This window comes from Vigna umbellata, chromosome 1 (genome assembly GCF_029865625.1).
Source record: "Vigna umbellata cultivar VRB3 chromosome 1, Vumbellata_1.0, whole genome shotgun sequence".
Taxonomy (NCBI): domain Eukaryota; kingdom Viridiplantae; phylum Streptophyta; class Magnoliopsida; order Fabales; family Fabaceae; genus Vigna; species Vigna umbellata.
Window position 1 is genome coordinate 59,729,181 of NC_142165.1, and position 27,194 is coordinate 59,756,374.

Below are 27,194 nucleotides of genomic sequence, written 5' to 3' on the forward strand. Positions count from 1 at the left end.
CTCAAAACTAAAAAAAAAAACCCCGAAACCCTTACTCACCTCTCTCATTCCTCTCAACCCTTTCTCTTTCATCTATCTCATTCCAACATTTTCTCTCTCGTAGGACCAACTGAAAAAAAAATCAGAAACACTCGTTGTTAAACAATTTCTTACAAAAAATGATTTTATAATGATTTTTCATTTTATAATTTTTGTCTTATCTAATTTTCACAAGCATAATGACATATGAAAGAATTAGTAATTGGCTTGGAAAAAATTAGAAACACTCGCTGTTAAACAATTTCTTACAAAAAGTGATTTTATAATGAGTTTTCATTTTATAATTTTTGTCTTATCTAATTTTATCTAATTTTCACAAGCATAATGACATCCAAAGAAATTGGTAATTGGCCTGGAAAAATTAGAAACACTCGCGGTTAAACAATTTCTTAAATAAATGATTTTATAATAAGTTTTCATTTTATAATTTTTGCCTTATCTAATTTTCACAAGCATAATGACATATGAAAGAATTGGTAATTGGCCTAGAGGGTTTTTTTTACAGATGATGATTCAACATCTGCAGATGATGAAATTAGAGAGGTTAGTGAAGATGATGAAATTGAAGAGATTTTGAATGAACCTTTGCCTGAAGACGAATATGTCAATAACTTAACTCTTTACAAAGGCAAATTGTTTAACGGCGAATGTTTCTGAGTTTTTCACTTGGGGCTACACTACGGTGACGGAAAAAATGTTAGAGTGAAAGAGATGAAAGAGAAAGGGTTGAGAGGAATGAGGGAGGTAAGTAAGGGTTTAGGGGTTTTTTTTTTTTTAGTTTTGAGAATGAAATTATTCAAATACCCCTTAACCTTAAAACTTAGAATCCATGATATATAAGGGTATTTTTGTCTACTAAAACCCGGTACACATTGCTAAAATGTACCAACTGAAAAACAAGCGTACGCGCGTTAGCAATATATATATATATATATATATATATATATATATATATATATATATATATATATATATATATATATATCAATTAACGCCGTTTGTACGAATTTAGCAAATTTTATTAAGTGAGGACGTAATTGACGCATTTTTTAAAGGATGGACTAATTTGACATTTTCGAGCGAAACTGGGGACAAGATAGGGTATTAAGCCTTTTTTTCATCAATATGGATAGAGGATCATCATCATCTTCTGCTTCCTCATGATCTTCATGACTCACACCTTTAGTCATTGGTTGTTTGTCAAGATTGTAGAACTGCAAGACACATTTATAAAAGTTAGGAATCATTTATTTATAAATTGAAGATAAAAATACTAAAAATAACAATATAATACCCCTGGTGGGCCAAAATATGCATGATCATAGCCTTAGGCCAAGCTATAAATGGGCCTAAAACCTACCCACAAATTGGATTTCAGATGTTGGCATAGGCACTCGAGCGTGAGGGTCTCTGACTTCATCAATCGTGACCCACGCGTGACTGGGCAATGAAGGAACACCATGAAGGGTCTGGCATCTTGCAATATGTCGTCCCACGATACGTGTGGAGGATCCTCATCAACCAAAAGTTCATACTAACAAGTGTAATTAGTAGGATATGTAGTAGAGTATGAGCCTTTGGTGCTCACACAAGGTGTGATAGGATCATTTGTAAGGATGTCATCCTTTTTTTGTTGGATCATCATTTGAAGTTTTTCTTGAAGAAGCTTTTGATATCCTTCTTCTTGTTGTTGGAAGCGTTCCATGACAACTCTCATGCGCTCCTCCATCTCGAGTTGCATCTCTTGTTTTAGGTTACTCAATGCTTCTTGGCTCGGGGCCTATTTGCTTTTTGGTTTAGGGCCAAAGTAGTCCCTCAATCTAATAGATCCTCCAATAGCACGCACACGACCTGGGTAGTCTAGTCGACCTGTAGCTGCTGCTAGAAGGTCTTGCCTACCTTGGCCCACAAATGTGCCCTGAATCTGTTGCTCAACCAACTTATCCTACATATCATAATGAACTTAGATACATAAAAAATTTTGTTACATAAAATTGATATGGACTATGATCGTGGATTAAAAGTGTCTACATACAGTTCTCTAGGATATAACATGAGTCGTCTGAGATGTCATTTGACCATCGGACTTAATTCGTGCAACTTTCCACAATTCATACCTAGATAGTGGAGGTGATAAAGTCAGGTGAGTCAAGACCTTAAGTCTCAACATGAGTTTTTTTCATCCTTTTCTCTAATAATGCATAACCACCATGTGACAGTACATGTGGTGCATCATTAAGCTTCTGCCTCTATTGGACGACTATCCTTTTTTTCTATGAAAAAAGAAAAATTATTAAGCATAAATCACAAATTAATGTCTTCTATGACTATAACAAAATATTAAAAAACATACCTACCAATCATCAGAAAGTCTATATGCTTTAAACGGCACCAACTCCTCCTCAGTTATTTTATATTTTGCACAAGGAGTATTGTCCTGTCTAGGACCAAGGGCGTATAGACGTGTTATATCTTTTTCCTTAACCTAATTAGGAATTTCAAAAATTTACTATTGAAAACAAAAATATTGTTATAACATCTTAAACAAAAATAATGTTAATGATTAAAGTAAAACATCTTAAGCATACCAGAATATCATGTCACAGTAGATTTTTCTCAACCTTCGCAACATCATCCCAAGAGGGCATGACAATTGAGACATGTGTTTTTGCCAACATGCCTAAGTAGCTCCTAAACTTTTCTGCATGTGGCCCACTAGGAGTACCCAATCGGAGATCAATCTCCACCGTCAACTTCTCCATGGTAACCGACGGGATGTGACTTCAGGCAACCGAGTCACAGATCTACCACATCCTCCCGTCCGACCTGATCTAGAGCTCGTCATACCTTTTTACATAGTGTTAGTAAATTAAAGTTAGAATATACAAAATAAATAAATTGTATATAAGTTACTCCAATAATAAAAAGACACATATTTCTCCCATATGCATTCGTTGTGATCACATCGAATTGCATGTATATTATCGGGTACATCATCAACCTTATTTTCAACGGTTCTTGATGATAAGGAGCTTATCTCAAGTATATATAGAGAGTCTTCATCATCATTGTGTGCATAGTTTTGCTTTCCAATATCATTAACCACTTATGATTCACTAGATCAATGACAAAATATTTGTCTTGCTTGACTAGCCATAATAAATGGTTCATCTGTCTAACTCGTTTTTGTTAGAATTGATGGACTTTGTTTCACAACATTAAGAGGGAGGGTGGGTGTTTTATAAAAACTTGCACTGTTTAAATCTTTTTCTCAAACTATAAGGTTCTTGAAATCTTTCTTGTGCAACAATAACTATGTGCAATGAAACAGTACATGTATATGCAATGACAATGAAAATGTAAAGAGATAAAGGAGAGAAAAACAAACACAATTTTTATACTGGTTCGACCTCAATGCCTACATCCAGTCACCCTCCCAATCAACGTTAGATCGGAGAGTAATTCACTATAATGATCAGAGTATTACAGCTAAGGCTTTACAGAGAAACTCTCAAATGTAAACACCTCACAAACTCTAAATCAAATATAGAAACAACAACACCTGCCAACACAGAACAACCCGTCATGTTGCAACAAACCCTTTGAGATATCCCATCTCAAAGTCAAGAGTACACCACTCTTCATCCTAACGCTCATGTACAGAGAAACAACAAATCCAAGATTGCAAGTCTTTTTTCCTGATCAATCAAGATACACCTTCAGATGTGCTAAAGCGATCAATCAATGATGTTCCAACTCTTCTCGTTCTTGATTCTTGGAGCTTTTGAGTAATTTGTAAAATCTCTCAAATGAATTCAATCAGATATGAAAATGTAAGTATGATCAATGTTGTTACAGAGCTACAAACAACGCATCAATATATAGTTTATATCAGTCCTGACGCAAAGCAATCGATTACTAAACTTATGTAATCGGTTACATTAAACAGATGTAACAGAATTACAACAAACTTAGCTCTTAATTGAATACACAATTAATGTAATCGATTCTCATTAAATGTTAGTCAAACACATTTAAAAATATGACCGTTATAGTAGTTATGAGTAGCATTCAATCAATTTTCAAACATAACAGACTTAATTGAATACACAGAACATGTAATCGATTAGGCTTTAACACTTAGAAGAATTTTGAAAACTTTCCTTTCTAAAAACTCGTCATAGCACATTTGAAAAAGATATATGCAAACACACGAGTTTTAATCGATTCACCAACTAACGTAATCAATTCAAAACTAGTTGTTTTGCCATAGTTCAAAACATAAATTGTCTGATGACCTTAATTGATTACAACAACACTGTAATCGATTTTGTCATACATATATGCTTTTGTGCATGTGGTTTTCATATCACAGAAACATACATTGTGCATACACAAATATAATCACTTCCCAAACACAATAGTATGCAGAATCACTAGTATGTTCAACATATGCATTCAATACTCATTATATGCAATTCCAACTCATCATATGTATTAACATAACATATATAGAAACTCTTTCATATTGTGTCATGACAACATTCATGTGTTTTTATTATCAATGTGTTGTCATAATAAAAATCCAACATAATAGGGGTTGGTTCAACTATCACAATGCTCCCCCTATCAATAGTTTTGTTAACATCCACCAAAGTGAACCCAAGGTCATTTGTCATCACACCAGAATTGTTATCAACCATTTACACTTGAAAACTAGAACTCTAAAACTGACATTATCAACTTCCCAAATTTCTTGTATTATTCCATAATAATTCATGGATGTTGTAATTGGATTCTTATCTTTGGAACTAGCAAAGTGCACAACCTCAGCTTGTAGGGTAACTCCGCTATCTTGAACTTTGTTTTTATCATGTTCCTTCTTTGAATAGAAAAAATAATTGTTTATGTAATAGCCACCGAAAGTTATCACATCGGTGTTAGGTCCACGAGCTAGTCTCAATAGATTTTCATAAATATTTGGAGTCGCATAAACCTTTTTCTTAAACCAAGTTAAGAACAATTTGTTATGTTCATGGAGTGTCCACTTTTCACTCATACATGGGTGTGTAGACTTTATTTCATCAATGTGTTGTGAAATTTAAGGAATAACATCCTTTGAGTTGTTTAAGATGTACAAATGAGCTTGACTAACTTCTTTTCTACTAACACTTTCAATCTTCACTTCTCAAACTCTCTTTCCTTCACATTTGCCTTCACACCTATTCTTTGGAAGTCCTATTGGTTCACAACTTGGCATATAACTTCAGTAGAATTCAATGGCTTCCTCTTCAATATAGCGCTCTATAATGGAAGCTTTCAATCTTAATTGATTTTTAACATATCCCTTTAAGATCTTCATGTATATCTCAACCGGGTACATCCACCTCAAGAAAACATGTCCACATATTTGAATTTCTCTCACTAGATGGACAATCAAATAAACCATGATATCAAAAAATGAGGGTGAGAAATACATTTACAATTGACATAATAGTCTAACGGCCTCATTTTGCAAATCGTCTAATTGTTGACGATCAACAACATTCTTGCAAATGGCATTAAAACAAACTCAAACGTGTGAGAATACCTCTAATAAAAGCAGGTAATATGGCTCAAATAGCTACTAGTAAAAACGGTTGCATTAAGACATGACAATCATGAGACTTTAAACCAACTAACTTTAAATCTTGCATAGAAACAAAGTTACTTATATTTGATGAATAACCTTGTGGAACCTTCACACTATGTAAACACTAACAAAAAAATTTCTTTTCTTTTTTTGAAAGATTGTGAGAAGCTGAAGAAAGATAGGTGCATATTCTAATGGATTGCGGATGTAACTCAGAATAGATTCCAATATCAGTCAAGTCTTGTCGTGCTTTCACTCTATCTTTTGTCTTTTCTTTTAGGTTTAGTAAAGTCCCCACAACAGTATCACATACATTTTTTTCAGCATGCATCACGTCTATGCAATGTCGCACATCAAGTTTACACCAATATGAAAGATTAAAGAATATTTATTGTCTTTCTCAAATGTTTTTCTCAATGGTCTTCTTTTTATGTTTTCCGAACACAACATCAATGTTCTTCACCTACTTGTATACTTCTTCCCCATTGCGAGATCTACACACAACATCATCTTAAGGACTTCCATTAAACGTTTTTTTTCAATCTACGGTAAGCGTGATTTCAAGGAAGGAATCTTCGGTGTCTTGTATACATAGTTTTCTGCCCATGCTTCAATTGAAGATAACTAGCATTTTCTTCAAAAATTGGACATGCAAAATTGTTAAAGACAAAATCGTCTATACGACCAAACGCTCTCATGTTTTGAAGTTTAATCAAATAACATTAAAATAGAGTAATAATCAGAAAATCACTACAAGAAATAATGAAATTACATACGGATAATTATATACGGATTCATATCCGTATATAAATGAGGCATTATGTACGGAATTTATGTACGGATACCAGAAAAAGCTTTATATACGGATATTATATACGGATATTTATATACGGAAAAATCCGTATATAAATTCCGTATATAAAGTTTGCGCGTGGTGGCGGGAAAATTATCCAGGGATATATCCGTATATAATCCGTAGTATCCGTATGTAGTTAGAACGAAGTTATTAACTGCGGATATTATATACGGATGTGGGAAATTATTTTTTTAAAATTTTTTTTTTCTGAATAATTGGATGCTGAGCTGCATATCACACTCTGAAGAAGCGTTTTCCCCTCTTTCTCGAACCCTAACTCTGTTCTCGAACTCTAGAACTCTTGTTCTCTCTCTCGAACTCTCCTCTTCATCAATCCTTCATCAACCATTCATTCACCTCTCCTCTCCAACCTTTAGTCAGCTCTCGTGTCGAGCCTTCGTCTGAAACCTTCAGTCACGTCCCCTCTGGATCGTCTCTTCTCTGCAGCTGTAAATCATTCTTCTCTGGAGCCCTAAATCTGGTAAGTGATTCTTCTTTTCGTTCATGTTTATGGTAATCTGTAATGGTTAGAAATCTTTAAAATTGAAACCTAATCTGTGTTGATTTGATTTTCATTGCCCCATTTTTGGTTCGTCTGGGAAGACGTAGTTGGATTTTGACGAGGCATCGATTGAGGCTGCTGTGTTGCGGTATAAGCTGAGACGTAGAACTTGGTGCTGCGAAGGCCGAAGGAACCACAAAAAGGTGTTTTTAATTTCCTCTCTTGTAATGGAAATTAGCTTTTATAAATGTGATTCTTGCTTCTGCTACTACTGCTCTATTATGGATTCAAACTCGACTCACTTAGCAAGCAATCCCTTGTGCCACTCTGATTATTTAATGCGATCACTCAGTGATGGAAATTCAATGCACAATCATGTTTTACATCCAAAGGCTAAACACAAAGTAAACAGCTGACAGCTGTAGTTTGTTCAAATGAATAACGTAATGTAATGTAGTGCTCCTCTGTCTTTATAACCATGTGTTCTGCAATAGAGGTTCACTGACTTTTATAATAATACTCTATAATAATTCAACCACATTTCTTAATTTCTCTTTGTTGATTGTCTCGTTTGATTTTTTTTTTTGTTAGAAATCTCAACCTCCCACCTCACCCCATCCAACAAAAGAAACAAGAAATAGGGGATAATTCGAAAAGTAATACTTGTGGGAACACTATTGCAAGATTTAGGACCCCATTGACAATCCTGGAAATACTAAAGTTAATATAAGTAGCCATAAAATACAATAATATACTCACAAGAAAGAATAAGCTATCAACCCTGCTCACCTTGGCCAAGCCCCAATGACTGAATATGTGTGGAAACTAAGGCATATGGAACGCTGTAAGTGATCTGAAATAATTGATCCATGAAGCCAGATAAACTTACACAGAACTCTCAAATAATATATTGGCAAAATCATGCACAATTAATGGGGTAATGTGCAAATTTTAAATTTTGACATGTCTTGATTCTCGAGATAGAAAATGCCAGTTTGTGTTAAAAACTGCTGCCAAGCTTGAGTCAAGACACTATAGGAGACATAATAGTACTGTTTATGTTAAGGTACATAGGAGAACAGAAGGCAGTTTGAGCTAAAGAGATCATGCAGACAAAATCAAATGAACTAAGATACTTTATATGATGAGTCACTGAAACCATGCAAAAAGACAGAATTTGAGTTTTTGTTTTAAGGAACATGGGAGACAGAATTTGAGTTTCCAGATGTTTTGATGCAAACTTGGTTGAGATCCCAGTTGAAGTTGAGGATCCTGGTCATTATTACTACCATGTGAGAAGTTATTAAATCTTTTAGTAGCTTCTTTTTGCCTTGGTGGACTATTGAATATTTTTCTTACTGATGATTTTGTGTTAAAATGTGCAGTTTGCTTTTTTTACTTCCAGAACAATAGCAGCACTTGAGGAGTTAACATGGGTGAGCAAGCTTGTTAGTGTAATATAAACATCTTCAATTCTTTGTAATGCATATTAATTTCCCTTTTTAACTAGGAAGCATGATGGTGGCAATGACTATCAAAGTCAAGATAATTTGATTTATTCATTGCAGAAATTATTTGGTAGTTGTTTATGGCTATTAAATTAATTGGGTAGTTGAAAGTCCATTGAGAATGGTTGTAACTTGTACTGACTTGTCTTCTCATTTTCTGGAGTTCACTTAATGCAAAACCATTTAATATTAATCCTGGAATCAAATTTTCACTGTAAAGCCTATTGTGTTACTGCAGGATTATGGCATTGACTTTGATGATCATGATCATCCTATCAAGGTGTTCCAGTGCAGTTGTGGCAGTAAATTATGCAGGCATATAAAGAGGTCAAACAGTAAGTTCATTCTGCAGCTATTCAGTCACTCATCTGCAAATTTCTTTTCAATTTCCAACTCAAAGTGTGGTCTTTCATCTTTTATTTTTGCATTGACAATTCTCATCTTATGCTCCCTAATTTGTTGCAATATTTCTTTTGTATAGTCTATTTCATTTTTCAGCGTCATATGCCCAGCCTATAATGATAATTGTAAAATATAGAGCTCATATTCTGTTTTGTTCTGGGGTTCTATTGGATAGTTGCTATTCTTCTTTTGGCAATCTGTATCTGATTGGGGTCATTTAATATAGAACTATATTAATAGTTCTGAAAATCTGGGGCTAGTTTTGTTTCCTGATATGATTTTGTACTCTTAGGAATCATATCCTCTGTAATATTATACCCAAGAATGACGTTCCCATTAACATTTAAGATAAAAGTTAAAATTAGTTTTGTTAAAAATTGAAAAATAAAAGGAAAACTAGAAGAATTCAGTGGGAATAAGTAGTTATTGTGGACAATGACTTTCATATCTAGGGCAATATAAAAGATACCAGATCATTTTCATGATGGTGGGTTTTGCTGGTAATAAAGATATCCCAGAATATATTTCCCTAACTTTTACCAATAGTGAGAATACTTATTCCCATCCTCACTATTCTCAGGAATGAAACATAATAATAACAGTACAAACAGTAAGTACAGAATTTTCATATTTAATTATTTTAACATAAAAATAACCTTTTACATATTAAACATATTTTGAAAATGATTTCATTTTGGTAGGAAGAAGTGCTATAATACAGCCAAGTGTCTGGGTAAATATAACTTTACGTGTTTTCTATCATAAATGGACAATAAAAACGGATAATGCAACATTTCATATTGTATTTTTTTACTTTATACCTTTACGTGGAAAACAAAAAGATAATCGAAAAAAAGTGTGGAGGAGAATGAAATTTATCCATGAATGCAAGCATTGATAAAAACAAATTATTAGATTTTATTCTTCTCACTTTTTCTTCCTTTTTTTCCTAATTAAAAGTATGTGAATCAATATTAAAAGTTAGGCCACTATTTCATAGAAATGTATGTTGAGAGAAAATTAAAAGAGTATAGTGGGTGTTAGGAAAATGAGCTTAGCTCACAAGATGAGAAAATGTCATACGCTTCTAATTCAACTTTAAAGGTAACATTTGGTATATTTTTTTGGTTTTTTTCTCTTTCATAAAAGTGACATCTCTTTGTTTAGAGAAAACAAAGTAGCATGTCGTTTTCCTAACTCTTGTAATAGCTCTATTTTTGGGATTTTCAATTAATTTTTTTTTTCTTTTGAGGATATTTATTTACATGTGTCTAGTTCGTGATTTTAAAATATCATTGAAATTATAACTATACTAAATTAAAACCAGGGTCTCAAAATTAAGACAACAAAAATGAGTCGATCCCACCCATTCAGCCTATTAAAATATATAAATTGTGTTTGAAAAAAAAAATCTAAATTATATTTTGGCTCTCTATTCCTAACATTTATTTAATTGTTTTATAATGATTTTCATTATTATGTGACTTGTGAATGTAGCTCACCTTTTCTTATTTGCTTGGGTTTTGTTTGGTGTAAAACTAAAAGAAGGTGAGTTAAAATCTTGAAGATAACTACTAAATGTACCCCTCTAATTGCTAAAGTACTCCTACATTATGTGCTTTTTTGCTTTTGATATTATCCAAAACACCTTTCCAATTTGTTAAGCATGCCGTTAATTGCAAAGTAGGAAGATTGGCCGTCAACAGATTATTCAAATTATGTACAATACAACAAGAAGTCACATACTCAGACCTTCCTCTCTCTTTCTGTCTCTCTCCATTGCACCTTCCCTTCTTCTTTTCTCTGTGATTTTTGAGATAGCTTTACTGGTTTTTTCTCTTGTACAGATTTCTAGCTACAACACCCAGATATCAATTTCTGTAATTCTGTGTGTTCTGTGATGTTTATGTGAGTTTGTACTAACTCTATCACATTATAAATTTTCGTTTTTTAAACCTCATGTGTAATGATAATATTTATTCATTTAACAGGAACAATTTGTTGCAAAATTTTCTCAAATTAGATCTGAGACTGCATCTGTTGGTGTCTCAACATCTTCTCCTCTAGACCCTGCGGAGGAGGAAAGATTGAGAAACAGATGTTGGTTAGAGGCTGCTGGTGGAAAATACAAGGGACGCGTATACGGCATTGGAAATGTCACTTCCCAAGATTACTGTGTTGATAGTTACATCCAACAGACACAGGCATCTTCTACTGCTCAACCTCAAAATTCAGAAGAAATTCTTAACCTGAAATCGCAGTTACAACAATATGGTCAGCAGCTTCAAAAGTTTGAAGGCTTTATTGGCGTCCTCCTGCCGTTCCTTCCGCCTTCAGCAGCCGCGGCTGCACAACAATTTTTAAACCTTCAAAATCCTCAAGTTCAAAATGACGTACCCAATATAGTCAAACCAGAACAGCAACCTCCAGAACAGCAACCACCACACCAGCAACCACCACATGAACAACCAGAAGATGGAAATGATGATTACATGCATTATTAGGAATTTTATAGAACTTATTTCCATTACTGTTGAACTTATTTAGAACCACAACTACAATCTGTTTATGAACTCCAAATGTTGCAGTTATATTTACATTATACAATATTTATGTATTCATATACAATGTTTTCTTTGTGGATTAAGTGTATCTGAAAACCTTATTAAATTTATATGTCAATGTGCAATGTATAATGTCCAGGTTTGCTTGTAACAATGTTGAATGTTCACTACAATGTCCAGGTCTGCTTGTATATTGTGCATGGAGAACTGCTATATACAGAGAATTTATTTAGCTCTCGTTATAAACCATTATATACGGAAAAATCCGTATATAATTTCCGTATATAAGTTATATACGGATTTATCCGTATATAAGTTATATACGGAAATATCCGTATATAACTTATATACGGAAATTATATACGGATTTTTCCGTATATAATTTATATACGGATAAATCCGTATATAATTTCCGTATATAATTTATATACGGATATTTCCGTATATAACTTATATACGGAAAAATCCGTATATAATTTCCGTATATAAGTTATATACGGATAAATCCGTATGTAAACTTAGCTACGATGGTATTATATACGGATTTTTGTCCGTATGTAATCCGTATATAAACACAAAATATATACGGATTTTGGGTCTTATATACGGATTTTTGCTGTATGTAATACACTTTTTTCTTGTAGTGAATAACCTAGGATAAGAACACAAGGCTTAGAGCCTAAATTCTAAACAAACACAACGTAGAACTAGAATCCTTAAACATAGGAAAACACTTAGGTCCTAGGAAATAAAAAAAAAATCTAGCCTAAAACACCCAAACGCATGGCTAAACGATGTTTTGCCTAAAGCGTCCAAGAGAGATTGAGATAAAAGCTTAATGCTTACAATACGTAGAACAGATATTTGGCTTCTCAAAAAAACAAAATAGGTCAAGATAATCTATCTGACAAAATACATTAAAAGACATAAAAATATAAAGAAGCCTACACAAGCTAAACGTCATCGGTCTAAAAAGAGACAAAAGTTAAAGAAGTGTTTACTTGACTAAACGATACCATAAGGTCAACAAGTACCTCATCTTTTGATGAAGTCTACATCTATGCTTGGTATCTTCAAATGAAAGAACTTAATTGTGAAATTCTACCTAAAAATAGGAAATCAAAAGCATTACTTACAGTGTTGCTACCAATGAATTTATTAACATCGAATTTCAAGGGGCTTCAACGTCAAACTAGTCAAGTAATAATGCAGTTGGAAGCCTCCGAATTTGTAACGACGAGTTTGATGTCGAATTCCATGGGGATTCGATGTCCAAATGGTTAGGTAAATCATTCAAAGCCATAATAATTGTGCAGTTACCCACGAATGTTTGTACGTCGAATTCGACAGGACTTCGACGTCAATTATGTTCAGTGGCTATGGACAATTAGGAGCAATAATTACTATGGTTACCATGAATTATTTAACTATTGGGTTGACGTTGAGTTGGACAGGAGTTTGACGTCTCTGACTCGTTTAAAAATAGCACAGATATAAGTTACTTTCCTTTAGAACAGTTTCCTTATTGAACATATTATGATCCATTTTTAAGTTTTCTTGTAATTTTTCTTTCCTTAGATTCCAGTTCTTTAAATTTCAATTTTTTAACTTGAATTGCAAAGTGCACATTCATCTACTCATCTATATGTAGGTGCATTTTGAAATTCAAGTCAGCTAAATGTTTTTTGGGAGACAGAAATGTGATGAAATTTTAATAGGCTTCGAGATACAATATAATGTTGAATATTAAGAGGCTTCGACATCAAATATGATCAGAAGAAGGGGTAATTGTCACCAATGAAGGGTTTGATGTCGAATTTCATGGGGATTCGACGTCAAACTAGTCTTAGGTGAGGGGAGTTGGAAGCCTTAATATTGCTATGGTTACCAAAGAATTGTTTCATATGCAATATGACGTCAGAGTATCACTTAACCCGTCGTGAAATTCCTTAGAGGATTTCAAAAGAAATCCAATTTTACAAAACACAGACACAAAAATGAAAACAAAACCAAAAGAAATACATTATAGCAAAACATATTCAAAACATGAAAACAAACTAGCAAAAGAACCACATGTTATGTAAAATGGAGAAAGATTTTGAAATCCATATCTATTAACTTTTTGCTCTAGGTTTCTATCATACCTTCAAGCTTCAAAAAAATATTTCATAATGACGTTGAAACAAATACAAATAAATGTCTGGCTTTTTTGAAATTGAAGGAGTTAATAGAAACCTAAAGACAAAAACTTATCAAAATGAATTTGATTAAGAAAGCTTTGTGTAGGGAAGCAAAAGTTTAGTGAATGGTGGTGTAGGGTATTCAAAGGATCTGAAACTCTCTATTTAAAGTGAAATTGTTGGGAAGCAAATGATCGTTTAGTATGTATTTAAATTGGTTTATACGTCGAACATGTTTATGGTTAGACGTTATTTTGTTCTAGACATCGAACGAAACCTGTAAATGACGTCTAACTATTGAATTTATTTACAACAATGTCACCGGTCATTTTTAACATTGGTTGTTCTATGATTGGACGTTGAACGTGTGACGTTATATGGTGTTTTTGTATTAGTGAGAGGACTATATCTAAGTGGTTATCTACTTGTGAAAGATTCAAGATTAGAGGATTGAGGGATAATGAATGGTGAAGATCATTGCACAGTGTAGTTGGTCTTACAAACAGGAACATTGTAGCATCCACTGTGGGGCCAATGAATATTTTATGAAGATGAGTGTTATGTGGTGTCTACTAGGAGCAAAATGATTAGATCAAAGGAAGTAGGACCCGAACCTTCCTTGGCTGACATAGTCGCAAATCTAGACTCCCAAATGAAAATGGAACAAGATTTGATGGAATTTAAGAAGAGAAGTGTTGAAAAGATAGATGCCCTGAAGCAAAAGAATGGCAAGCTAGAGAGGAAGATAGAGGTTGAGGGAGTAATCGACAAATCAAAGGAGAAGGAAATCCTTGATAACAATAATTCAGTGCACAAAACTGTATATTGTGTTTGCACTGACAATGAAACCAAAAAGGAAGTCGTCAACACCCCTTTGTGGATGTTATCATGGATACTCCACTCCTTAAGTAGTGGAAGGCTATTACACTAGATCGATATGATGGCAACATCGATTCAGACGAGCACGTCACGTATTTTCACTCACGTTAGTCTGTACACTATCGATGATGTCGCTATGTGCAAGGCCTTCCCAACCACCCTGAAAGGGATCACCCTGGAATGGTTTATCTGCCTACCTGTTATCCCATAGGTTTCTTTGACACCTTGGTATAGAAAGTGCCTTTATCTTGTTAAGGGCAATGAGAAGGCTAAGACCTTATTTCCAAAGCCATGAGGGTAATTAAGACCGATTACCTCATCCAAAAAATTTTGCAAAAACCAAACATAGCAGGTCGAATATCATCTTGGGCCATTGAGTTATCAGATTTCCATATCCCGTATGAGCAAAGAGGATAAATAAAAGTACAATGCTTGAAAAATTTCACTAGTGAGCTTCAAACAAACAGCTTGTTAAAAGAAGCATGGTGGACCTTATATGGGGACGACTAATCCAACCCTAAGGGCATTGGTCCTGGAATAGTATGAAGCCCATGCATTTTAGTTATAAAAATTTCAATAAATAGGCTTAGTATGAAGCCTTGATAACCAGTCTCATTAGCAAGAGAAATGGGAGCAACCAAGGTGATTTTCCTAACAGATTCTCGACTCATAATTGATACTTATGAGTATTAGGTGAAGGATGAGATCACTACAAGAAATAATGAATTTATTGACATATTCTTTAATGTGGGTAGTATTCTATTACCGATAGATTTATCAATGGATTAAGCTATGTAAATTACCGACAAAAATATCTATCGGTATTTGCATTGATAAAGTATATGTGTAAAATATTTGTAGGTAAACTATATGCATCATTACCAATGGATAAAAGTCGTTTGTAAGTGCCTGGGTAAATTCGATAAAAAAATTTGGAGGTTAGTTTTCCTTCTTCTAAGCGAAAGAACCCTAAAGAAAACAACCCTGGAGCGAAAGTTCCTCCCATGAGTCTCATGTTAGTGCATTGTGCGAAGCAACCCTGTCTAAGTGGTCGCCATCATCTTCGTTTGTGTCATCGTCGTCCATGTCAGTTCCCCCTTTTCTCGACGTTCTTGTCGTCGTTCATGTCTCCTTCCCTCACTGTACGAAGCAACCCTTTTCAATGTATCTCATCGTCATTCTCCATCCATGTTGTCATCGTTCACCGCCATTGCATGTCTATCAGTTTTTGAATTGGCACATTTGCTCTCTCTCGTCACTGGTGAGATGCCTTGAAGCTCTAGGCAGGCGAGACCTCACTGATTAGTAGGTGCGGCCATTTTTCAGTTGTCGAGCCCTAATTAAGTGAGGTATTCTATTTTTGATTGGTGTTTATGAAGTAGTATATGTTTTTGTGTACTTTCATTCTTCATGAATCATGTTTACAAATGGGATGTGGAGTTAACAACGTTATATATTTGGTAGTTAGGGTTGTCTATATTATAGGTTGATCATGAATTATGAGTGATATACCTTATCGCATAAGACCATGCCTAAGAGCATGGACGTAGTAAAGGCAGAAAAGAATGGAATGCCATAAGAGTTCAACCATTGTTTGCCTTAAATGAAATTTGCAACGACGAAGTAGGTTGCGTAGTGGAGTTGGTGATAAACCTATAACTAGACCACGTAACTTTACGACTTGTATTAACACCTGGACCTGTGTTGTTGTACTCTCCATAATACAAAGTTTTCAATGCAAACGTGTCATCCAATTGCGAACACCCTACAGGGTCTATCAGATCCTCCATCAAAGAATTAAGAAAAACAGTCCCCGTTGCTTCTTCCAGGGATGACCCAAGTAATTTGTGAACTCAAATTTCAAAATGATGAAATCAACAGCTGCTGCAACCTTGCAATTGATGATGGAAATGGCAGTGTTTTGGTTAGGGTCTTCTCTACCTTGTGCGTGAACAGGTTCATCTAGTTTGGTTAAGGTCTTACTCCTTTTTGTGTTGTCAATCCTGTAAATCCATCAATTTACAATATTAATGAAATATATACCAAATTATTGACATGCTAATTCTTCTTCCTATTGGCATTGGCATTTAAAGATGTTAGGGTTGTATAGCAATATAGGATCCCAGAGAGGAAGATTGTCCAACTTTGTCTATTATCATAATGGAGGTAACAGTAGTGGGACACATAATGGTCAACCTTAATGCAACAGATAAAACTAATAATTTCCAACACCCATATTCCTTTCACTACTCATTCAACCTTTTGATTATAAGTGGGGATGAGAAAATGGTTGGGAATATTATTATTCTAAAGGGAATAGTGGAACAGGAAGAGTGGTGACTGAGTAGTAGAGGATGAAATTAGGAGAAAGAGAAAGTTAGTTGGTAGGGCAAAATGTGTGTCTGGTGAGGTTTGTGGTCATGGATTCAATCATTAGCTTGTTGAAGCAGAGGCATCTATATCTTTTATTGAATAAAAAAAGACTACATGAGGTTATTGGTTTATGAGAGAAGGAAGAGACATTAGTTAGCCTAACTGCCTTGGCAGTTAGGAAAGGCGGGGAGGGACTTGTATAAATAGGTTTGGGTTTAATTGTAGAGGGGATTGGTTTTGGGATAATAACAAATTGTCAGGAACTTGTTTGTCCTGAAGCGGGAGGATAAGCTCTTTGTACTTGTATTCTTGATTGACTGTAAATACAAAGAGGTTATACAGCATTCTTGGCGGTGTGTTTTGAGTGCGTGGAGTGTGTTTTCCTTGGTTTCTGATTAGGAACCTATCATTTGGTTCGACCTGCAGGATCAAGAGGGGCATGAGTTAGTGATGGGGAGCCAAACAGAGGGACGATTGGAGAATCTTGAGATCACGGTGGAAGGGATCAAGGCGGAGACCGCTGCGATACGACACAACATGCAGCAATTGATGAGGCTAATGGGTGGGGGAACTAATAATCATGATGGGAACTCTGAAGGGGGGTAATAGTTTGGTGAACGATAATCACGAGAGACGTGATAATGGGGGGATACAACAGAATTGGAGAAAAAGAGTATACCTACCGGGGTTTGAAGGGCAAGAACCACACAGTTGGATCAACAGAAAGTGGCGGGGGAAGACAAGGTAGAGCTCACCTACATAAGCATGGAAGGTAGTGCGAGTCTGGGTTTTTCCTGGCTAGGCTACGGGAAGAAATTAAGGGGCAAGTCCGCATCCAAGATCCTCAAGAATTGGAGGTTGTAGTGAGGATCGTGAGGGACGTGGAAGACCCAATATCCTGAGTGCGGGGAGGAGGTTGGAACGGCTTAAAGGTGAACCCAGTGGGTATGCGAGCCTCGACAACCATCGTTCGAGGAGAGGTGGAGCGACAGCCAGCGAACCGTTCAAGAGGAATGGAGGCGAGTGGGTCGAACCGAAGAGAAGGTCCGATGACGGCGAATATTGTGAGAGGTGGAACCGTCGAAGGAGGCGACAATCGGGGGAGAATGGTAAGAAATTTACCTTATCTAGAATTTATTAAAAGACAAGAAGAAGGTTGATGTTTTCGGTGCGAGGGTCCTTTTGCACCAGGTCACCGTTGTTTCGGAGAAGAGCTTGCGGGTGCTACTCTTGGCGGAAGACGAGGAGGACGAATGGATAGAAGGCGTGAACCAGGATGCAAAGCCCATGGAACTATCTGCTTTCTCAGCAGAGGGGTTGACACCACCTAGAACCATGAAATTAACAGGGCGAATTGGAGAAAGAAGAGTGGTGGTCCTCATAGACAGTGGGGCCAGCCATAACTATATTAGTCGGAGGGTGGTGGAGGAATTGAAGTTAGCAGTAACTGACACAAACCTATACACGGTGAGCCTTGGGGATGGTCACAAGAGGATATCTCGTGGACGTTGCAAGAAAATTCGAATAAATTTGGGGGAAGCCATCGTGGAGGAGGAATTGTACGTGTTTGAATTGGGTGGAGTAGATGTAATCTTAGGGGTGGCATGGCTAGCGAAACTTGGAAAGGTTATGATCAACTAGGGGAGATGTCCATGGAATATATGTTGAAGGGTAAGAAGGTGACAGTAGAGGGTGATCCAGTGCTTTCTAGACAGTTGATGGAACCCAAGGCCTTGTTGAAATTAGTGGATGCTGAGTCATGGGTACTAGTGTGGGATCTGGGCCTAGTGGAGTAGGAGGGGTGCGATGAGTGGACTAGGGATTTGACAGGGGAACAGCAAGCTGCATTAAAGACAATGTTACAGGCGCACTATGGGATGTTTCAGGAGAGAGAAAGCCCGCCCCCGTCAACGTTCGGCCCTATAGATACCCCCATCTTATGAAGGAGGAAATAGAAAAACAAGTGGCAGATATGTTGAAAGTCGGGATCATCAGGCCAAGCAAGAGCCCCTACTCCAGTCCGGTGATATTGGTGAAGAAGAAGAACGGCAGCTGGCACTTTTGTGTTGTCTACAGAGCCCTGAACAAGGCTACTGTCCCAGATAAATACCCCATTCCCGTGATAGAAGAGCTGCTAAACGGACTACACAGCGTCAAATACTTCTCCAAGATAGACTTGAAGGCTGGATATCATCAAATAAAGATGGGAGAAGAAGATATCCCCAAGACGGCGTTCCGCACACACCAAGGCCACTTTGAATTTCTGGTGATGCCCTTTGGACTCACTAACGTGCCGGCCACCTTCCAAAACACAATGAATAACTTGATGCAGCCCTTCCTCAGGAAATGTGTACTTGTCTTCTTTGATGACATCCTAGTGTACAGTCCTACATGGAAGGATCATTTAGAACAGCTGGGAACGGTGTTACAGTTATTGGAGCAGCAAAGATGGGTAGCTAACCAGAGCAAATGTGAGTTTGGAAAGCAGCAAATCGAATATCTGGGCCACCTGATATTTGAAAGGGGTGTTGAGATGGACAAGGATAAAATCAAGGAGTTGTTGGAGTGGGAAGAATCGAAAAATTTGAAGGCCTTGAGAGGTTTTTTGGGCCTAACAGGGTATTATCGGCGGTTTGTGCAGGGATATGGGAAGATGGTCAAGCCTTTAACATAATTGCTTAAAAAGGGGAAGTTTGTGTGATTGGAAACAGCTAGAACGGCCATGGCAGCACTCAAGACAACCATTACCACTACACCAGTCTTGACTCTCCCTGATTTCAATTAGGAATTTCACGTGGAATGTGACGCATCTAGGGTTGGTGTGGGGGTTGTGCTAATGCAGAATAAGAAACCCATTTCATTTTTCAGCAAAGCTCTATCATAGGGATCATTAAGTAAATCTATATATGAAAAAGAGCTCATGGCCTTAGTAATGGCCATTCAACATTGGAGGCCATATCTACTTGGACGGAGGTTTGTGGTGAATACAAATCAACGTAGCCTGAAGTACCTGTTGAAACAGAGAATCACGACTCACAGTCAGCAGAACTGGATAGCCAAGCTCATGGGTTACGACTTTGACATTGTATACAAAATAGGGAGCTCGAATAAGGTTGTTGACGCCCTATCTAGAAAAGGGGAAAGAGGTATTGAGGAACTAGAATTGCAGGCTATCTCTAGACCGTATTGGCATGATTTCCAAGAAGTATTGAAGGAAGTAGAAGAGGATGAGTCACTAAAGAAAATAGTTGATGAGATCAAGAGGGACCCGAATTGCCACGCATCATATACTTTGGAGAACAATAGGCTTCACTATAAAGGGAGGTTGGTGCTTTCAGCTAAATCTATTTGGATCCCCAACTTATTAGTGGAATTTCATGTGACAAGCATAGGGGGACACTCAGGGGTATTTCAAACTTATAGAAGGATAGCACAGTCTTTCTACTTTAGTGTTTTGTTTTCGTTCTTGGAGTAAATCTGTTTTTACTTTATTTCCTTTACATTTCCATTTATGATTTCAATTTTGGAGTAGTGTTAATATGAATCTTGAATGTTTGTTGTGTTGTCCATTAGCAATAGTAAACATCATTGCCCATTTCTTTTAAAGTCTATTTTGTGTTGATCTGTCTTGATGATTAAGATTGGTATAGGTAGATGATTTCTTTACTTAAGATTGTATATTTTAGGAATTAAGTTTTGATTCTTTCAGTATATGAAATCTGTTTATGTATTTTAGATGTGTCATATTATTGGTAGGTTCATTTTTGTGTAATTGAATTTGACTTGAGACGTAAAGAAAACTCTGCCGATCATTAGTGTCTAGGTTAGATATTATAGGACCCTAAAGATGGCCTAACTTTTCAAGATGTCTTCTTGAGATCATGGATTGCTTTAAGGATTCAAGTTTAATTCAATAATCAATCTGTATCTGACCTTTACTTCCTCTTTTATCTCAATCTTTTCTGATATGTGATTAGGATTAGAATTTAATTCTATTTTCTTTTATTGATGTCAGATTCCCTTATCTTCTTTTATTTTTCCATTTGCAGTTATAATTTTAGTTCCTGATATTACATTCAATTCTATGTTTGTCATTCGTTTTGGTGAATATCCAATTGGTATTTCTTGCTGTTACTTATTGAGCAAATAGGGTTCAGATTTTAGGCTCTATTATAATGTTCATTGGCTTATATTCTATGATTTGCATTAGTGTATCATCTTAGGATAAGTTTCATGCATTATTTTTTAATTTCTTTTCATTCATTCATTAGTTTTAGTTAGATACATGCATTACTAGTTAGTTTTTTCCCACCTTGTCTTAGTAAATAATAATTAGGACTTAATTCTACAATTCTAAACTTAACAAGTACCAAGTCCAAGGATTGATCCGAGGTTTTCCCTTTTACTACATTAGTGGGAAAACTTAGGTTTTGTTGGCTTTGATGCGACTAGAAGCGAGTTTAATAATATCTTTGTGCTTGCTCGTTAGACCATCTACTTCTGGTCAAGGGCTCCCCCTCTTTATCAAGGAGTATGACGTTATCATTCTTAACCATATCCCACATGTTGATGATGTGGCAAGATTTAAAGAATGCTATAATTCTTTGTTTCTAATAGTCAAACTTTTCTCCCTTGAATAGAGGAGGACGGTTTACAACATATCCTTAATTTTCCATTGGATCTTTCCTCAACTCCTCTCAAGAAGTAAACCCTGAGGCGGGAAAAACTCTAGAATGGGGGCTTGAATAGAGTTTTCAAAAACTTTTTGCAAATATGTATTAAACACTTTAAGTTTTTGAACAATGTTTAGGAAAATGTATATAGAGGAAAGTAAATTAGACAATTTTGTTTTTATACTAGTTCACTTTAACTAAGTTACATCTAGTTCTCCCTTAAGTACTCTTAACGAGTTTCACTAATCTTTCAAAGATTACAACGAGTTTTACCACTCCTAGTTCATAACTATCCAATTTGGATATACAAGTTTATCCCCTCCTGGTTTAACACTAGTGAAAATGTTTTAGGAAAACAAGTATAGATCAAAGCTCTCATAAAGAGTATGTTTTCAATACAATGAAATTTGAAGACATGTAAAACTTTTTCTTAAACAAAGAAAAGTTGGACAATGTATGCTTAAAGAAAGAGAATAACAGTGTAATATACAAAGAAAAATTATTGGTTTCTTCTCTTCATCCAGTCCTTTTTATATAGCCTTTTTCGAGAAAGATCTGTTACTCAGAGAGAGTTGACTTTGAGGAAGGAAGGTAGCCTTTAGGTACGAAGTTAGCTGTTAGGTAGCATCAAAGCAACAATGCTTTTTCCAAAGGTGGCGTGTACGACTTCCTTATATCTAAAGGCATTAAGGAAACATTCCAAGAATGTCTTCATATCTTTTAACGTCTTTTTGATCTTGTACAGAACTTTTGAATAAAGCTTGAATTGTCATGATCTGCATAGATAAAGATAAACAAAGCACCATAAACAAAGAAGTACAAATTGTACATTCATTTAATGTTATAAGCGTTATAGAGCGTTTATGCATGTTTTTTATACTAAGCATTTAGCGTAAAAGTCTATTCTTTTGAGTAACAAAGTGTTTACAAGATATAACGTTTAATAAAAGCTTTGTCTTAAACAGTTGAGATGTTAAACGCACTTACGTTACACATTGTCCATGCATTGTTTAAAATATTATCCAAGCTCAATATAGATGATTTGCTTATATTGTTCAACATTTTTGTCAAACATAACCTCTAGATGGTTTAAGCTATAAACGCTATTTCGTTCAAGTTCGTTTGTTAAACTTCAAAACAAGAGTTGCTTGGTAGTTGTGTATTTCATTCATTGTAAATGTCTTGAAAAATTTTCAATACACTAAAATATGCAATGTAAATGTTAAGAATTATCCAACAAGCACACATTCACAAAATCACTATTTAAAATAGAATTTTCAGCCAAGAAAAGCGCTCATGCTTATTTTTTCAATCATGGGTTTGAATGTGTTGCAATGCATGAATGAATGTTCCTATTATTTAAACACTTTTAATGTGATGTTAATGAGAATCTAAAACAAAGAATTTACCAAAAGAATTAATGCAGAATAAAATTCCTAATTCAAGCTAGACTAAAAAACCTAAAATCTACACAATGGGTCAGAATTTGTAAAATGCATTGAATAGGATAATTGATGGCTTAAACATGATTCAATACACTAGAAAAACTTGCTAGAATGCATAGAAATGCACTTTAATTACATAGTCACAAAAATCAAAAGTGAAAGATAACTAAGAACAACAAGCAAGAAAAAGAACCACATTACCAAATTTTAAGAAAATGAGAAATTTGAATTATAAACTAAAATCTAAGGGTTGGAACATGTCAAGAATCATGGAAAAATATTAGGACCAGCGGGAATAACATGAAATATGTATGGAAATAAAAAAAATCATTAATTAAGTTGCAAAACAGAACAAAATTAGGTTTTAAAGGCAAAACCAAGCTCTAGATTATTGATCAATAATTTTCAGCATTTTGTACCAATCAATTCACCGGAAATCACTGGATTATATGGTGACATTGCACTCTTTTGATATTGATTATGGATCCAGAAATCAAATCAAGAAAAAGAAAAAAAATCTGAAAATTATGAACCAAGCAACTTGAACTAAGTTTGACAGCAAACCAGAAAATGGGTTTTTGAGTTAGTACTTGCACAAAGTCACAAAGGAAGTCTATAAAATGACAAGAAAACTAGATTGCAATATAAAAGAAACTAGAAAATGAAAATTTACTACAGGAATCATGATTGGAAATGAAAAAATTAGAACTAAATTTAAAATCTATAAAATGGGTTTTTGAGATAAAACTAGAATTGAATCTTACTTTAAATGGCTTCAATTTTTGACACCAGTAATTCAATTTGACTTCCTAGATAAAAAGGGTCACATTGAACTCCCTGAAGGTTAGTCCTAAATCTAGAAATCAACTCTAGCGTCAAAGATTGAACCATTCAAATAAGATCCAAGAACTTTATTTTATTAATGAATTGGAAAATGTGTTTGATGATATTAATCTATTAGAAGATTCTTCCCAATCAACATCTAAATAACAAACAAATCTTGTATAGTTATTAGAACCATATAACAATCCCTTTCTAGGAGATCCTTTAATGTATTTTAATATACAAATGACAACATTTCAATGATCTTCACATGGAGAATTAAGAAATTGGCTTACTACATTGACTACAAAGGAAATGTCAGGACAAGTAACAGTAAGATAATTCAATTTTCCAACTAATTTTCTATATTGCTTAGGATCTGACATAGGCTCCCCTTGATTTGATAGGAGTTTAGTATTAGGATCCATGGGTGTGTCAACAAATTTTGAATTCATCAACTCAATTTCCTCCAAAATATGCAATGCATACTTCCTTTAAGATTTATAACAGTACCATCATTGGATTATGCCACCTCAATACCCAAGAAATATATGAGTTTTCCAAGACCTTTGGTCTAAAGTGAAAAATGTGTTGTTTCATATGAGAGATGCCATGATTGTCATTATCTTTAAGAATTATGTCCTCAACATATATTATCAAGTAAACACATCTAGAACTTGAGTGACAATAAAAGAATGAATGATCTACCTCACACCACGTCATACCAAATTGTTGACCAACGCTGTTAAATTTTTAAAATCAGGCCCTAAGATATTGTTTTTGGTCATATAATGATTTGCGAAGACGACATACCAATCCAGAAGACACTCCTTTAGCAACAAATCCTGAAGGTTGCTCCATATAAATCTCTTCCTACAAGTCTCCATTAAGGAATGCATTTTTGACATCTAGTTGATAAATAAGCTATTATTGCAGAAAATCATGGTTATAAATAAATGAACAAAAGCCATCTTTTCCATTAGAGAAAAAGCATTGCCATAATGCAACCCAAAAATTTGTGTGTACCTTTTGGCCACAAGATGGGTTTGATGTGATCAATAATACCATTAGGACCAACTTTGATAGTAAAAATCTACTTGAAACCAACAATAGATTTCTCATATAGTAATGGGACAAGCTTTCGAGTTCCATTATTTTGTAGAGCACTTAGTTCATCTAGCTTGGCCTGATGCTAACTAAGATGAGTTAAGGCATCACATAAAAATTGAATGAAAGGTAGGTATAAAAAGGTGAAGATAATCTATGATACCTTAAAAAAAATATAATGTGGAGAGGGATTACAAGTAGAGCGTATACCTTTACGGAGAACAATCGGGAGGTCAAACTCAATTGTCAGAGCCGAAGGAGACATAGTAGTTGGCACTTGAATTGAGTCATTTGGTGGTTGTTGAAGACAATGTCGGTGACTATAAACCTAGATTGGTAGTGGAAAAGAATCTAACAATGGACTAGGCATAAATTGAGGAGCACAAGTAATAGGAATATGAATTGTATTAGGAATATTAACTATAGTAGACAAAGACATAATAGAAAAAGAAATATTTTTAAAGTAAAAAGAACACTCATTGAAGGTGCATTGTAGAAACAAAATAATGGTTAAGAGAAGGAGAAAAACACTTGTATCCTTTTTATGATCTAATAAATCCTAAAAAAAGACATTTGTGTGATCGAGGAGATAACTTATCAAGACCAGTAATGTGATATGTGGCTTTGGAGTCGAGAACCCAAGGACCAAGAGAAGAAAATTTAGTCAAACCAACAAAAGATGTACTTATGCATGCTACAGAGGCATTGGAACTAGAAGGTTGTTGATCCTCATACCATTTGAGAAAATTACTAATAATAACAGATTTGTTAGTGATATTAGATGAAGGAGGATTCACATGAGGTGATTGTGAGGGAGGATCAATCTAAACAACAACAGCAAATCAAGGAGGAATTCCATTAATGCATAACACCTATCAATCTTGTGGCCTAACTTGCCACATTGGTCACACTTGTGATGTCCTTTTCTAAGCTTGCAAGAGCGATTGTGATAATCATGTTGAGATTCTAATGTAGAGGAATCATCAGCAGAAGAAGGTGTATCATTGATGGGTGTACTTAATACAAGCAAAAAAGTGGAACAAGTAGAAGCCAAAGTAGGTACAACAAGTTAACCCAAAAGTTGATCACGTATATAGGAATATTTATCAACAAGTCTAGGTAATGCCATTATCATGAAGAACTTTAGTTGTTACTCTATTTCTTGGGTAGGAGTAGAGGTGATGGAAATAACTCATTAAATTCATAAAAAAGAGCATGAAACTTACCCATATAATTAGCTATAGTGTTTTAATGTTGATGAGAAACAACATTGAAAAGATCATGACAAACGTCATAAAGAAATTGAGTATCATTGATGTATAATAATTTGACCTATTCCCAGACTTCAGAACATGTGTCTTAGGAATGGAAATTTTTTTTTTAAAGAAGAGTGAAAGGTACCATTGAGAACGATGCATAACTGAGCATAAATTTTTCATCCAACAAAGAACCTCAGCAAAAGCAATATCAGTGACATTTTGAGTAATATAATCAACATACCCCTGACTCTTAAGCCAAAGTTTAATATTTGATGCCCAAGTCGCACAATTAGTTCATCTAACTTATCAATAAACAAGTGTTCATTAACATAGTTAGTATATATAGATAGTTCAGATGCACTAGTGGCAGAAGAGAGATCAGAAGAGACAACGGCGGAAGAAGCCATAGGTGAACAGAAGAGAGGGGAACCATAAAAATCCAAGCTTCTCCAATCAAGGAAATAAAGTCAAATCCAAAAAGTGAAAGATATGGCTAGTCCAATCATGATGATCGGAGCCGAAGAAGACAATACATGCGCCACCATGCGCAATTGGAAAAGACAATGTTCATGAACTTCAACTAACGTTTTGAAGCGCGTCTAGACTCTGATGGCAACAATTTTGACGACGTTGGGCTCGCCTAGCCAAGACAAGTATAATTATGTGGTCACCAGTCGGAACTAAAGCTCCAAGAACGGTAACAACAGCGGTGACTCTGACAGTGGTAACGATTGCAGTGGATAGAGGCAATGAAAATTTTTCAAAAAAATCTTATACTCTAGATACCATATTGAATATAGTAAAATAGTATGTATGAGATTAATTTCTTTGTGTAGAAAATACACATAAAGTACTTTATTTATAATGAAAGAAATATAGGTTAAACCCAAAATACAAACTAAAAATGTTTTTGTTTGCACATATGTGTTATACTCACATTGGTGACAAGATTT

General features: G+C 35.1%; 1 protein-coding gene, 1 long non-coding RNA gene and 1 pseudogene across 3 annotated transcripts; all 3 read left to right on the forward strand.

The window, feature by feature from the left end:
• Window positions 1-6,747: 6,747 nt before the first annotated feature.
• Window positions 6,748-11,641, forward strand: LOC148205927 (uncharacterized). Of its 2 annotated transcripts, XR_015783390.1 has the most exons (6): window positions 6,748-7,008; window positions 7,131-7,232; window positions 8,415-8,465; window positions 8,776-8,872; window positions 10,787-10,847; window positions 10,931-11,641. It is a non-coding gene; the product is annotated as an uncharacterized LOC148205927 (long non-coding RNA). The 2 variants fall into 2 exon arrangements; XR_015783391.1 differs by lacking the exon at window positions 10,787-10,847 and having other exon boundaries at window positions 6,749-7,008; window positions 10,931-11,613.
• A 6,241-nt stretch (window positions 11,642-17,882) lies between these two features.
• Window positions 17,883-18,731, forward strand: LOC148205928 (uncharacterized; annotated as a pseudogene).
• Window positions 18,732-19,867: 1,136 nt separating this feature from the next.
• On the forward strand, window positions 19,868-20,410 carry LOC148205929 (uncharacterized). The gene has a single exon (XM_088105684.1). The coding sequence runs from the start codon at window positions 19,868-19,870 to the stop codon at window positions 20,408-20,410; it is 543 nt and encodes a 180-aa protein (XP_087961810.1).
• Window positions 20,411-27,194: the final 6,784 nt, after the last annotated feature.